Genomic DNA, 15,957 nt, shown 5'->3' on the forward strand with positions numbered 1-15,957 from the left:
CTTCAAGCTGTTTGGGGAAAAGTTATTTTTTGGTGTCAAAAAAATCAGCTGTCCCAAGTTTCAGATTATTTGGGGACCTCAGCCTGGTTATAAGAGGGTGGGGTCTGGTCCATCTGCAGGAGTGACTTCGGGAGGAAATGTCTTCACCGGTATCTACTCCATCACTCAGCCATAATTGCTATGGGCAACTGGTTCTGGAATCATCCAGACTGTGAGTCATGGAACCATGCTATTCCAGTCCCCATTGTTACAGAGAATTTATTGTGCAACGCCCATATTTCATGGAGTCCCTAACTTGAGACTCCATGATTATTTGAAAAATGGGCTTATCCTGGATAATCTTGTCTCCATGTGTAGAGATCTCCTTGAAGCTCAGCTAAGAACTCCCCTACTAGTTTTACAGACTGGAAAGTGGGTAAGGATTGGGTAGAAATAGACTGGTCAGTGGCTGTACTACTCAGGAACCAGAAGACAGAGCCAGAAACAGCTGTGGGAAGCTGGAAGTATAGCTGAAAAGGTTACCTAAAACAAAAACATTAATTTACCAATACCAAGCACAGTCACTTTTACATAATTTCACAGCACGTCTATAGAGGTCAGTAAACACATGGGGCTCACAGAACTAGTGCATGGGCACTCTGATATGCCAAAGCTCACCCTTCGCTGCCAGCTTACCTGGCTGACCTGCCCCAACACAGTTCCTGCATCTATTCGTGAGTGGGGGGAGGGGTGTCTCTAAAAGGATTCCAGCCCTACCATTGTGTTACCCTCCACCACTGTTAGGGGAATCTCGTTTCTTACTCCAGAAAATGGGTGAAAATAAAAGGGATGGTGACACTTTAAAAGATCTTTCAATACTGCTAGGTGTAAGGGGAAAACAAGGTGCTAAATAGGGTACACAAAGATTCCAATTTCAGACAGTTGTTCAAATTGGACGAATATGAAAGGTCCTGAGAGAGGGTCCAAACCCAAGGATGCCCTTGCTGGGAGATGAGCCTTCTCGGGAGAGGGCTCAGCCTTGGGAAGGGCAAGTCTCCTGGTCTTCCTCTGTGGCACAGCAAGAAGGACAAATGTAAAGAGAGCAACCGAGGCCACTAGGAGAGACAGGACAGGGTTTTAGAGGATTTGTCACGTTTGGGTTTTCAGAAACTGGAGGAGAGTTTCTTGAGTCACTTTTTCTTTTTCTTTTTCTTTTTTTTTTTTTTGTAGAGACAGAGTCTCACTGTACCGCCCTCGGTAGAGTGCCGTGGCGTCACAGGGCTCACAGCAACCTCTAACTCCTGGGCTTCCGCGATTCTCTTGCCTCAGCCTCCCTAGTAGCTGGGACTACAGGCGCCCGCCACAACGCCCGGCTATTTTTGTTGTTGTTGTTGCAGTTTGACCGGGGCTGGGTTTGAACCCGCCACCCTCGGCATGTGGGGCCGGCGCCCTACTCGCTGAGCCACAGGCGCCGTCCCGAGTCACTTTTTCTTAATCAACTCTTTTAAAGGTTGTGCTCACAGGCCACACTGTTCGGAAAAAACGAGGGATGGGGGTGGTGGTGGTGGAGCGCGGGGGCTGGGCTCTTAGCATAAGGTCAGGAAAGAAAAAAGTCAAAAGGGAGAACGTTGCCCAGGTTTAGGGGAAGGGGCTTCTGTAATCGGGAAGTCCCCCACGAAATCCTGCAGGGCACAGCAAATGAGCCTAGCTTTGGCGAGTGTCACTCCACGTTTATTTCGTGCCGTATGGCTGGAGTGAGAAAAAAAGGAAATAAGACTCATTAACGTTTCCATTCCCGCTGTGGGTGAGCGGGAAGACAGAACCCAGCGCGTGGGACGGCTGGCGCTCGCCCGCCCCTCCCTTCTTTTCTTTTTAGTTCCTGGCGCGGCCGCGAGGCGACGGCGCCAACGCCAGCCGAAAGGGCGCTCGCGGCTCCCGGGGGAAGCCTGGTTGCCGGGTTGGGTTTAACGCCTGCGCCCGCGCGCAGATTGTCCGGAGCTGAAGGCGCCGCCCCCTGCACTCAGGCGCAAGGCTCCGGTTCCGCGCCGCGGCCCCCCTCCTCCGCGCCCGCCCAGCGCGCCTCGCCAGCCGCCCCTCGACTCCGCCCCGGCCACGCGCCTGCCCCTACCTCCCGCGGGCTTCTGAGCCCACAGGCGGCAGGCGGAGCGCAGGGTGTGCGTCTGCCTCGCAGCCGGCAGCCGCCTCGGAGCAGTGGACACCGGCAGGCAGGATGCAGGCGTGCGGGGGAGGCGCGGCGGGACGCCGAGCCTTCGACAGCATCTGCCCCAACAGGATGCTGGGGGCGCCCGGCCGGTCACTCGGCAAGCCGGGGAAGCTGGAGAGGAAGGTGGGGCCGCAGACTGGGGCCAGGCGGGGTCTGTGCTTCGTACCCCGAGGGCTGATCAGCGGTCACGGTTTCTGTGCCCGCTAGTTTGCCCCTCCTCGAAACTTCTTTCCCGGATACACTGGCTGCATCCCAGTGTCGGTGTACGAGGATCCCCCGGACCCAGAGCCTGCTGCGCTGCCAGGTGAGCCCCGTGGCACCCGCGCGACCCTTTGGGTTCTCCGCGCCGGGTGGATACGGGTCCTGCGGCTCGGAGGAGTTTCTCTCTCCCGGGCTCTGATGTCCCAGCCGGGGTTCCTGCTGCCAGCCTGGCAGAGAGGCTTAGGGTCCAACCGGCGCGTGTCTCCTGGTCTCCCCGCGCAGCCCTCACCACCATAGACCTGCAGGACCTCGCGGACTGCTCCTCGCTCCTCGGGACCGACACGCCTCCTGCTGGTGACCCGACCGCGTCGCAGGTACCTCCCCTTCTCGTGGTGCCTGGTGGCCACCCACAGCCCAAACCCAGATTGGGGGACAGTGGGTTTATTTCCTCAAAGACTGGTCTGAGGCTTGGAGTACAGGCACATTTAGCTCGTGGAGGGAGACGTGGGCAACCTGAGCCTTCTTGATCAGAACTTCTTTTCTCCTGGCAATGTTATGACAGCCACATTTCCAGAGCTGTTCTGACCATCTTGGTACAGTGGGGCTCACCTGGAGAGATCCCTGCTATTCCTTTCCCCATCAATTTTGGAGCACCAGGCAGTGTGGAAATCAAAACACTTAGGGACCAGGCCGGTGGGTGGGAGCAAAGTTATGCCCTCTGCACCTGATGCATGTCCTGTTTTCTCAACATCCCCTTTCTGACCATTCACTCACCATTTTCATTCCACGAGTATCTAAGGAGAGTGGAAATCAACAGATAACTTCTTGATCAAGACTGGAAAAGAGGAAGAGTCTGCATTCGGAGAAAGCAGGAAGGACAAAGGACTCTGGAAGACATCTGGCAGAAACCTTTCCTTTCTGCAGAGGTGGCTCTTCAGCAGTAGGGCACTTTTTAAAAAGCCCTCTTCTGCCTCTTCAAAAGCTTTATTCACTTACCATTGTGGAGCAAAAAGACATATGACTTTTTTCTTTCCTCCTCAACCTGTCTTTTAACTTTTTTCCCACTTTCACTACTTGCCAGAGCTGACACCTACCAGGCAGAGGATGGAGCTTCCTAGCCCTGGTGTCTGGGAGGCCAGAAGCCTGGCTCATGGGTAGTATAAGAAGTGCCCAGGAGGATGGGGATCTTAGTCAATGCAACCCACAGAAGAGTGTCAGTTCCAGCTTCCTGACAGCAAGTGCTGTAGCCTGGGAACAGGCCCAGTACAAAACTCTCCAGAAGAGTTGACTGCTTCTCAGAACTGGGGTTGGTGGAAGAGCAAAGCTTCTCAGGCCTCCTCCAAGGGCTTCTCAGAATCATGAGCTAGAGCCCACAGGGACTTAGGGTAGGTGACGGATAAGACCAGAGATTGTTAAGGAAGGAGGTGGGGATGGGCATTTCAGTGTTGGTCATTTAATTGTACTTTTTTGATCTGTATGCTCAAATAAGAAAAGACAATAACTAAGCATCTTCCAACTGACCTAGAGGCCTAGGTCATTCCCTCACCCCCCCCCCCCATATTATTTTCCAAGAAACAAAAACCAGGCAGCTCTTGCTGAATTTTTGCTTATGTCTACAGGATTTATTTCCTTTTATTTTTTATTTGTTTGGGACAGGGTCTTGCTCTCTTGCCTAGTCTACAGTACAGTGGTGTCATCATAGCTCACAGCAACCTCAAACTTCTGGGCTCAAGCAATCCTCCTGCCCTGGCCTCCTTAGTAGCTGGGCGTACAGGTTCACATCACCACACCTGGCTAATTTTTCTATTTTTGTAGAGATGGAGTCTTGCTCTTGCTCAGGCTAGTCTTAAACTCCTGACCTCAAATAGTCCTCCTGCCTGTGCCTCCCAAAGAGCTAGGATTATGGGCATGAGCCACCACAGCTGGATTGTTCTGTGTTATTAATATTTTTTTCTAGCTGTTGTAGTTAGATAAATGCCAGATTTATGCAATTGGGGAGGTAGGATTCAAAGTTTCAGGGACCAAAAGGTCCAGGAATTTTCCTAGGAAAGAGAGCTCGTACAGAGAAGAGAGACCTCTAAGAGAAGAACCTTTGGGGAGACCCTTGGCTGGTGCACACTCAGGTCACATTTCCCCTTCCCTTTCCTGCTAGGGAAAGTGAACAGAGAGAGGAAGTAATCTAGAAGTGTTTGGGGCCAAAACCTGGGATAGCATAGGAGGTAGCATTTGTTAGGTCCTAGTTCCTGAGTTGGCCTCCAGTCTCCTCACGGTAAGGGCTTTTCTTGCTTTTACTGAAAGGAGACCTTCCAGTCCTTGATGAATGAGTCTTATTTCAGACTCCTTCAAAGAGGGATGAACTCCAGGGTATCTCTAGGCCCTGAGTCCTTCCTTTCTCAACTTCTTTTTATTTATAGCCTCTGTCCAACTGGTGCTAGAGGCCTCCCTGATTGACTCTTTCCTCCTTGACAAAAAACTGATACTTGCACATTTTTTGAACTTATCTCTTTTGAAGAGATACGTTTCTCTTCACAGCAATATCTGAATAGTAAAGAAGGGCTTTGGGGAGAACAAGGTGATCAACACAAAGAAATCATCAGCAATGGAATCAGTGGAACCAATATTTCCTTCTAGTGGGCATATTGGATGCATTCTCTCACGTCAGCATGGCCTGTGAGAGCCTCTCTCTTGCCCAGGGCCATGTTTGCTGGAAGCTAGGTTTCCTAAACAGAGAGAAGGGCAGGCCAGGCACCCATGGCTCATGCCTGTAATCCTAGTACTATGGAGGCTGAGGCAGGTGGATTGCTTGAGCTCAGGAGTTGGAGACCAGCCTGAGCAAGATCAAGACTCTGTCTTTACTAAAAATAGAAGAACTAGCCTGGCTAGTGGCGCAGGCCTGTAGTCCCAGCTACTTGGGAGGCTGAGACAAGAGGCTCACTCAAGCCCAAGTGTTTGAGGATGCTGTGAACTATGATGCCATCACACTGTAGCTAGGGTGACAGAGTGATACTCTGTCAAAAACAAGCAAGCAAGCAAACAAACAAACAACCCAGAAAAGCTTGAGGAAATGAAGTATGGAGGAAGGAGGGTTGAAATGAGTAACATTCCAGGGCAAGAGTCCCCATTCCATTATTTGAGAGTAGGTGACTTTGGGTAACTACTTCTCTGAACTTCAGATTCTTCAGTTGAAGAATCACTTCCCAGGCCTGGCCTGCTTCCCACACTGGTGTGAGAGTTTTGTCAACTCTAAATGTCCATGAATTAAGGGACTAAGAAGGTTCCCCTGGGCCTCCAGCCTTTTATAGTCTCATGCACTCAGACACCGTGCATGGACCCAGGAGAGTGTACAGTTCATTATGCTGGAGGTGCGTTCCAACTTTTTGAGAAACTGAAAAAAGCAATAGAGGCCATATTGCTGTGTGCTGTACACAAGCATTCCCCACAGCCTCCTGGCCCCCTGAAGCCATAGCCTCCACTTGCCCATTGGTTGTGGCAGTAGGGGTAGCTATGAAGGAGCTTTGGTGGGCAAGATGGCCTCATGCTTTGGAGGACCCTTGCCTGTTGTCGGGTCTTGGGAGGAAAGACCCGGTGGTGACATCACGCTCTGTCCTCTTAAAGCAGTGGCTTCATGGAAGGTCCGGGTAAGTTGGAGTTGACGTTTCACGGGCACAAGGGGATGGCGCCGTGCGGGGCTGCACGGAGGCGGCCGGGTGGCAGATGGCCAGCCAGTGAGAGGCACAGGGACTGTGCTGGTCCCGGAGGCCGGGCGCTACCCCCCGCCCCCACCTCCGCACTGCACAATAAGGGACTGACCGCGGACACACTGGCGCTCACGGTTTCCGCGCCCGGTGGGAGGTGGGGAAGCCTCCTGGGATGTGTCGGTGTTCTGTGCGTCCGGCTCCCCCAGTCGCGTTTCCTGTTCCAGTTGGGGCTTGAGTCTTCAGGTAAGAGCTGGGCTGTAAACCCAAGTGGTGCTGGCCCCGCTGCCAAACCCGGTCGGACGTCTATGGGTCTGGAACTGTCCCAGACCAGCCAGACTCAACGTTAACCGGTTTGCACGTCTGGTTTATTTTAGAACCATTCCCTCCAAACTGAGACTGTCTTCGATCTGCAGGATTTCAGAGACACGGTGGATGATCTCATTGCAGGCAAGTGAAGTCTTGCAGTTTAATAACAGCGGCGTTGTCTGCCACCCCCAAATCAGATTAACTCAGATTTTGTGATCCTGAAGGTGGTAAACGCAGCCACCTGTCAAAGATGCTCTAGCAACTCATCAAAGGGCCAGGCTCTTCCGTATTTAGAAAATACCTCTCGGGCGGTGGAGAAGTTGACTGCTGGATCTGTGGCTCTGTACCCACTAGGGGTTTGAGTTTTGGGAGAGGCAGCCCTATGCAGCGATGTGACAGGAGTGTGCAGAGAATCTAAGGCCTAAGTGACTTCCAGGCCTGGGATTGCTGTGTTCTGGTCAATCCAACAGGCATATATTGAGCACCTGCTGTGTAAGGACAGGATATCAGGAACGGCTTGGGAATCTTAGGCGTTGTGGAGTGAGGAGGGGTGTGTTAATAAACAAACATCTTCACATAAACCCCGCGTGGCATTTTCTCCTGTAGCTAGCCGGGCTTGCACCTGAGACTGCAAACTCAGCTCTCACCCTTCCCCAGACTCAGCCTCTTTGATGTCACCTCCCCTTGCCAGCGGAGACTTCCCCTTCTCTCCCTGCGATGTACCGCCGTTGGGGCCCTGTCTGTCTCGGTCGCTGGACCCACTGACCTTGCAGTCACCGACGCTGCGCCCTCCAGACGTGCCCCGGCCTGAGCAATACTGGAAGGAAGTGGCGGACCAGAACCAGAGGGCGTTGGGGGACGCGCTTGTTGAGAATAACCAAGTAGGGACACTGGGTTGGCGACCAGGAATCCTGGGGCGGGGCAGGGTGTGGAGCACCGGGCGGAAGAGGAGGTTGCCAGAGCGATGAAGTGATCCTGTGGACGTCAGAACCAGTGGATTGGCTACCGGTTCACGTGGCTGCTATTGCTCCAGCAGCTTCACCTCAGTTTCCAACTTCACTATGTGGGAACAATCCTATGCCACCAGGTTTTTTTTTTTTTTTTTTTTTTTTAGAGATAGAGTCTCACTTTGCCGCCCTTGGTAGTGTGCTGTGGCGTCACAGCTCACAGCAACCTCCAGCTCTTGGGCTTAGGCGATTCTCTTGCCTCAGCAAGAGAGGAGCTGGGACTACAGGCTCCCGCCACGACGCCCAGCTATTTTTTTCTTTTGCAGTTTGGCCGGGGCCGGGATCGAACCCGCCACCCTCGGCGGTATGTGGGGCCGGCGCCCTGCTCACTGAGCCACAGGCGCCGCCCTGCCACCAGGTTTTTAACAGGGCCACCAATGTTTATGGAAGCTGTGCCTGGCCGGCGCTTGTCTGTTTACTTTCTCCTTCCATTTAATGTTCATAATCACTGAGCTTGATGCTCTTACCCGTCCCATTTTACAGGTAGGGAAATCGAGGTATAGGATGGTTGAACTTCATAGAAATTGAACTTAGATCTTCCAGTTGCTCTCTTCAAGATCAGGCTACACGGAGTATTGAGATACATACTCCAGGTGGTTTGTTAAAAAAAAAAAAGTCATTCTCACCAGTGTAAATGCTTTTGAGTTCCCAGTTCCTCTGAGACGTCACGATCTGGGTTTGATTCCTGCAGAATATGCAGATAAGACTGAGCACAGGGGACTGCCCCTGAATGTTGGGTCTCCTCCTGCAGCTGCACGTAACGCTAACACAGAAACAAGAAGAGATCGCCTCGCTCAAGGAGCGGAACGTGCAGCTGAAGGAACTCGCCAGCCGGACCCGGCACCTAGCCTCCGTGCTGGATGTAAGTGGGGGCGGGGGTACATGGGACCCTGCAGGACCTAGAAACTGTTACAGTGCACTCCCCACCCTGCTCCGTACATTGGAACGTGGCGTGGGCCTAGGACAGAAGAGGATGGCTAGGCGCCCGGTGCGTGGCGCACGCCGGTCTCCCTTCGCGCTCCAGGCACCGGGGTGTCCGGCAGCACCAGGGTGGCACTCTTCCCTATCTTTCATAGAAGCTGATGATCACACAGTCCCGGGATTGTGGGGCGACGACCGAGCCCCTGGTGCTCAAGGCGACAGCCAAAAGGAGCCTGGAGGAGCTGTTGAGCGCTGCAGGGCAGGATTGCGCGGAAGTGGATGCCATCCTGAGGGAGATTTCCGAGCGCTGCGACCAAGCCCTGCAGAGCCGCGATCCCAAGCGGCCACGGCTGCAGTCGGAGTCTGCCAACACCGACAGCCGGCCGGAGAATGTGCACGGCGCATTCCAGGGGCTGCATACCGACTGCAGCCCTAGCGCATTGAACCTGAGCCACAGCGAGCTGGAGGAGGGTGGCTCCTTCAGCACCCCCATCCGCAGCCACAGCACCATCCGCACCCTCGCCTTCCCCCAAGGCAAAGCCTTCACCATCCGCACAGCCAACGGCGGTTACAAATTCCGATGGGTACCCAGCTGAGCTGAAATGTGGCGCTCCAAAACACTGCCCTGTATTTCAACTGAAGTGCCTGGAGGCTGAACGGGAATACCTGGGACTGTTTCTGGAATCTGGCTTTCCAGAATAACTCTGCCTGCAGAGCGAAAGCCGCCCTGAAACTTAATTTTTCAGGAACAAAAACGTATTAATAACAAATAAGCTGTAAAGTTCTGTCACAAAACATTGTACTAGCTCCTACCCTTTTTACAGAGAAACTGTATATGCGTGCGCCAGTGTGTACCTATGTGTATATACATATGTCACAATTACAAATATTTATTTTTAGCAGCTTTGAATTAAGTAGAGCAGGAAGAAATTTAGAAACCACAGCTATTTTCATAGTTATGTAATGTCCTAGTTTTTAAGGAGGACAAGGAGGTTCTAAGAGGGCAATTTTCTACAGCAGGAAGCATTATTGGAACCTTCCAATCATCTCAGTAGTCATTTGGGCCTTCTAGACCCAGAATCCTGGTTTCTGGGTGAATGTTTTAATACATCAGTGAACTTCCCTCAGTTCTGGAAGGACACCTAATTTACTATTGAAGACGTTTTAGCTGCCAGAATAAAAAATAAGGAGAGAAGAGAGTTTGCCTTAAGAAATTGCAGATTCTTAAAGTCAATAGGCTATGAATAAAATGGGTGTTAAGTATTATTTGCTTGTACTGACCATATCATTTTGGAAGATTTATGGTAAATGTTTACATTAATTACACATACAGTGTTATTTGTTTTTTAATTTTTATTCCCCCCCCCACTGTCTTCCATGAGGCAACATACAGTTTTGTGTGCAAACTCAATAACTACCCCCAAAGCAAACATTGTTAATGAGAAATGTAAGTGGTTTTAAGAAAATGGCCAGAAACGAAATGTAGAGATCTTGGTGAAAGTAAAACTATCTATTTGAATCCCACAGATAAAAATGGGGGTGCACATTCATGTTTTACATTTTTAAGCTTGGTCTTGATCAGCTCCATAACATGGAAGAAAAACATTTTTTTTGAGAAAGAGGAATTCACTCTGTCACCCTGGGTAGAGTGCCATGGTGTCATAGCTCATAGCAACCTCAAACTCTTGGCCTCAAGAGATCCTCTTGCCTCAGCCTCCTGAATAGCTGGGACTACAGGCACCAGCCTCAAGGCCTGGCTAGTTTTTCTGTTTTTTGTAGCGATGAGGTCTCACTCTTGGGCTTAGGCTGTTCTCACACTCCTGAGCTCAGGCCATTTACTGCCTGGCCTCCCAGAGTGGTAGGATTACAGGTGTGGAGAAAAACTTTTTACATCAAAACCTCAAAGTGCTTGACTTCTGTTGGTTTCTTTTTCCACTCTGTCCTACCATCATATGAGTAGCATATGTCAAGACCTTCTCAGGTCTTGTCTGGACCTGCGCAGTTCTCAACACAAGGACTGCTCTTTGTGTTCGGGGGCTCATTTTGGGTGAATGTCCAGCTGTTATACCTCATAGCAGTTGCTGGTTCTGCCAATCTGAGTGGCGATCTCAGGTGACGGAGAGTTGGGCAGGGTGACAGAACCTGCTGCTCCAGTTTATCCTGTGCACACTGTTATCCGTATTCAAATAGCCATTTAGAAAGCACAAAAAAAAAAAAAGGTGATAAAATAGACCACATTTCCTCATATTTTGTCTAACAAATGGACTCTTAAAAAATATAGTGGATGGTTCAGGACTTTTTTTTTGGATCAGTACAGGATCAGAAAAGACAAAACAAAATAAAAATGAAAACTTGCCCCCGCAACCTGTCCCAAAAGCCATTCAGCTCACGCCTATAATCCTAGCACTGGGAGGCTGTGATGGGTGGATGTTTGAGGTCACGAGTTTGAGACCAGTCTGAGCAACAAGACCCTGTCTCTACCAAAAAAAGAAAAAATTAGCTGGCCAGCCTGAGCAAAAGCGAGACCCCATCTCTATTAAAAATAATGTTAGCTGGGTGTTAGTTATGGAGGGCCCCTGTAAACCCAGCTACTCAGGAGGCTGAGGCAAAAAGAATTGCTTGAGCCCAAGAGTTTGAGGTTGCTGTGAGCTATGATGCCATGGCACTCTAGCCTGGGTACCAGGGTGAGATTCTGTCTAAAAAAAATAAAAGAGAAAGAAAAGGAAAGAAAAGAAAAAATTAGCCTGGCATGGTGGCGGGCTCCTATAGTCCTGGCTACTCTGCTGAGGCAAGAAGATTGCTTGAGCCCAAGGGTTTGAAATTGCTGTGAGCTAGCCTCATGCCATGGCACACAACCCACGGGATTAGAGTGAGACTCTGTCTCAGAACAAACAAACAAACAAACACCCTCCAAAAATACCAAAACCCAATCAGCTTATCAAAATTCTTTTCCTCTGACTTATCTATTAGAATTCTCATAATGAATTACTTGCAATAAGCACAAAGTTTAAAAAATATTTAAGAAATATTTTAAATATTTCTATGTATGTCTTATACCTGGATTTAAAAAAGTATGATTCTTACTGCCTTTAATATTATAGCCCCATGATTGCCATGTTAGCCATTGGCAACTCTAATTGCTTAAGTATTTTTTATTTCCAGGGGTAGGGAGAAAGTTATCTTGTGAACTAGTGGCATAAATGATGAAATTTGCATTAGTTAGCAGTAGTTGAGTTAAAAAATTCATCTCATTCATTTATTCAGCAGATATTTATTGAGTGTAATTGAGAATCTCAGTAATACAGATACTAAGAAAATAGCAAAAGAACAAAATACAAAGATTTTGCCCTCATGGAGCTTACTTTCTCCTGGGAAGGATAAATACTAAAGAAATAAATATAGGTAAGGCACAATGGCTCACTCCTTAATCCTAGGAGGCTGAGGTGGGAGGATTGCTTGAGTTCAGGAGTTCAGACCAGCATGAGCAAGAGCAAGACTCTATTTCTACTAAAAATAAAAAAATTGACAGGGTATTTGTCATGTGCCTGTAGTCCCACCTATTCACTCAGGAGGCTGAGGCAAGAGGATCTCTTAAGCCCAGAATTTGAGGTTGCAGTGAGCTATGACACCATGGCACTGTACCCAGGGCAACAGAGTAAGACTTTGTCTCAAAAATAAAATAAATAAAACAAAAATAAAATAAAGATGCCTATGAAAAGTCTGAACAAAATTATTCATGAAACGTGTTAAGGACCTCATTCTTCAACTTTGAAGCTAGGATAACAAAAGTTGTGAGGACTGAATGTGGTGAGGCATATCAGATGTTTGTCATAGTGTCTGTTATCTGGTACTCAATACTTGTCATCTGTTAATGTTAGTTTTGTACAGCTGCTGTAACAAGTTAACATAAACTCTGAATTACAAGTAAACAAATGTATTATCTAATAGTTCTGTAGGTCTGAACTCTGGATTGGCTCAGCTGGTTTCCCTGCTCTGAGTTTCTTGGACATCAAGGTATGGTCTGAGTCCTTATTGGGAGGCTCTGGGAAGACACCATATCTAAGCTCATTCAGTTGTTGGCAGAGCCTGTTCTGCAGTGGTAGAACTGAAGTCCCTGTTTCCCTGCTTATTGTAAGCTGAGGACTTGTCTGTACTTTTAGAATCATCACTCTGGTCCTTGCACATGGGCTCCTATATCCCAAAGCCAGCAAAGATGTCAAATCTTACTTTCACCTGGAACCTCTCTAACTTCTCTTTGTACTGTATTTCCCTTTTGCCTCTAACTGGAGAAATTTGCTCAAAAACTAAAAATGTAGGCATGATTCTTTTGCTCAAGAACTAAAAACGTAGGCATGAGTCTTTTGTTAAAGATGTAGGCATGCATTACCTGGAGAGTAATGATAGTGTCCTTGTCCGAGCTATATTTTCTGGAGCTTTGTCAAATGGAGGAAATCCAGAGAGCAGCCTTCTTAATAAATGCTGGAATATATTCACAATATTTCTCTACTTTTGGAAGGTCATAATGTTCATCAAATAGTTCTCAACCACATATAAATAATTTCCTTACCTTTACTCAGTTCTGGCACTATTTTCCATTTTCAGTGGTAGCCCATCTCCTTGCAGATGCTCTTAATAAATCTCTGCTATTAACTCCACTTGGCCTGGTTCTTTGCATCCCCTTTCTACCTTTTGATAGCTAATGGTTTCTTAACGCTTTTAGGCAATTGTGGGGGAGGAAAGGACAGTTAAAATGAGTACCAGTAAATGTAAGGAAATCAGCATGGGTAACCAGGGTAGTACTTCGCTCCAATTCAATTATTCCTAAAATTAAAGATGTATAGCCTTCCTTTAGGAAAACACCTGTTTAAACTTGAATAGCCAACAACTTTAGTTGCCAATATTTACTTTCAGCAAGCTTAACAAAATACTTGGTAAATCAGACACGACAGTTATTTACATTTATTTGTATTGTACTGGGAAAAGAAACTCCACAGATTTACTTAGGATTTATATGGGTAGCCAAGTAATAATTAGAAATTGCATCAGTTATAGGATTTAGACAATTCAATTATTTCTAAGCCATGCCATGGCTTAAAGCAAAAACAGATAAAGACCATGTTCTGTGAGTGACAGTAACAGTGTCAAGCATTTGCATAAGACCATGCCTGACTCCCAAGCTTTCAGGATTTGTACTGCATTTGTTTCCTTAAAATGGAAGTTCCTAATGTAGAAGATATATCTTGGGGTTGCCCCAAACTCATAGTGATTCTGCCTTTTCTAGGAATAGAGCCATGTACACACAGCTGGGACTGTGTGGTTGGGCTTGTGAACTCACTTCCTCTCCTTGACCCCTCATCATCTTCATCACCACCAATAGCTGAATGAGCCAAGAAATTATTTTTTAAAACAGATTTATTAAGATATAATCCACATCCTTTTTTTCTTTTTTTGAGACAGAATCTCACTTTCTTACCCCTAGTAGAGTGCTGTCATAGCTCACACCAAACTCAAACTCTTGGGTTCAAGAGATCTTCTCACCTCAGCCTCTTGAGTAGCTGGGGCTATAGGCATTGGTGACAAGACCTGGCCAATTTTTATATTTTTAGTAGAAATGGGTCTCTCCCTTGCTAAGGCTGGTCTCAAACTCTTGAGCTCAAGCAATTCATCCACCTCAGCCTCCCAGAGCCCTTGGCCATGACTGGCTTCTTTCACTTTTTATGTTTTCAAGGTTCACTTATGTTATAGCTTGCATCAGTATTTAATTCTTTTTTATTGCCAAATAATATTTCATCTATAGATCTTTCATATTTAGATACTTCCATATATAGAGACTCCATGTTATATTTATGCATTTATCAGTTGTTTCTACTGTTTATGATGCATACAGCTATGAACATTTGTGTACAAAGTGTAGACATATATACGCACACATATGTGTATGTATTATATATACACACACATACATAGTTCTCCCATGGTTAAGGATTTAGACATATATTTTTGGATTTCTTGGGCATATGAGGTTTGACAATTAAATTCATGAATTTATCCTAGAAAAAGTGCTACATACCTCATTCTGAAGTTCACTACAGTCACCTTCAAGGTACTCCCTTTTGGGAAACGATGCACTGATGCTGGTGTCTAGTCCATCCTTCAAAGCAATTTTGGAACTCTTTTTCTGGAATGACCATTAGAGCTGTCTTCTATGAGGTCTGCCAAATCATTCTAAAAAAAAATGCTACTACATACCTTGTTGAGTATCACTACAGTTACCCTTGGCCATCTGTTGACTGTAGTGATACTCAGAAATGAGTTATGTAGCTCTTTTTCTAGGGTGAGCTCATAAACTTCATTTTCAAACCTTATATACCTAGGAGGGGAATTGCTAGGTCTTATAATGACTCCCTGTTTAACATTTTGGGGCTATGAGAAGATGCCAAACTTTTTCCAAAGCAGCTGCACCATTTTGCCTTCCCAGCAGCCATATATGATGGCTTCAACTTCTCCACATCCTTGACAACACTTGTAATTGTCTGTCTTTTTTTAATAATCATTCCAGTTTGTGAATTTTTGTGAATTAGTATCTTATTGTAGTTTTCATTTCTATTTCCCTAATGACTAATGATTTTGAACACCTTTTCATGTTCTTATTGGTCATTTGTGTATCTTCTTTGGAGAAATGTCTTTTCAAATTCCTTGCCCACTTTAAAATTAGGTTGTCTTCTCATTGTTGAATTGTAAGTGTTCTTAATATACACTGATTACAAGTCCCTTGTGTTCAGATATGTTATTTGCAAACATTTCTCCTCTTCCCTAGTTTGTCTCTTCATTTTCTTGATGGTATCATTTAAAGCAAAAAGTTTTTATTTTGATGTAGTCCAATTTATTTTATATTTTGTCACTTCTGCTTTTCACCTCACAACTAAGAAATCATTGCTTAACTCAAAGTCAGAAAAATTTACTCATATGTTTTAAGAGTTTTATCTGTTAATTTAAATCTATGATACATTCTGAATTTTTGTTTATGGTCTGAGGTGTACAAATTTATTCTTTTAGTATTGAGTCATTATTATTATATTATTGCATTGGAAACTTTTTACCCATTATATCGTCTTGGTGCTCTTTTTGAAAATAAATAAAAAATAAATGTAAGGGTTTGTTTTTGAGCTCTCAGTTTTATTCTGTTGATCTATATGTCTATCTTTAAAGGAGCATCATGGCATCTTTATCAGTTGTTTGTGGTAAATTTTGAAATCAAGAAGTTGGAATCTTCCAACTCTTTAAGATTTATTCAGCAATTTCGGATTCCACATAAATTTTAGGATTAGTTTATCATTGTCTGCAAAAAAGCCAACTGTGGTTTTGGTAGGGGTTGTACTGAATCTGTAGATCTGTGTGGGAAGTATTGCCATTTTAACAATCAGATCTTTTGATACATAAATAAGGTATGTCTTTCCTTTTTAAAAAGGTTTTCTTTAATTTATTTCAACAATATTTTGTAGTTTTCAGTGTATATGTCTTACACTTCTTTTGTTCTATTTATATATAAATGTTTTATTTTTCTTGATGTTATTGTACCTAGAATTGTTTTCTTAGTTTCATTTTTTGTTCATTGCTAATG

General features: G+C 46.3%; 1 protein-coding gene across 1 annotated transcript; it reads left to right on the top strand.

The window, feature by feature from the left end:
- Positions 1-2,209: 2,209 nt before the first annotated feature.
- MCIDAS (multiciliate differentiation and DNA synthesis associated cell cycle protein) lies at positions 2,210-8,932 on the top strand. The gene is made up of 7 exons (XM_053590583.1): positions 2,210-2,326; positions 2,411-2,507; positions 2,687-2,778; positions 6,477-6,549; positions 7,066-7,289; positions 8,167-8,277; positions 8,492-8,932. The coding sequence occupies exons 1-7, from the start codon at positions 2,210-2,212 to the stop codon at positions 8,930-8,932; spliced, it is 1,155 nt and encodes a 384-aa protein (XP_053446558.1).
- Positions 8,933-15,957: the final 7,025 nt, after the last annotated feature.

This window comes from Nycticebus coucang, chromosome 1 (genome assembly GCF_027406575.1).
Source record: "Nycticebus coucang isolate mNycCou1 chromosome 1, mNycCou1.pri, whole genome shotgun sequence".
Lineage (NCBI taxonomy): Eukaryota > Metazoa > Chordata > Mammalia > Primates > Lorisidae > Nycticebus > Nycticebus coucang.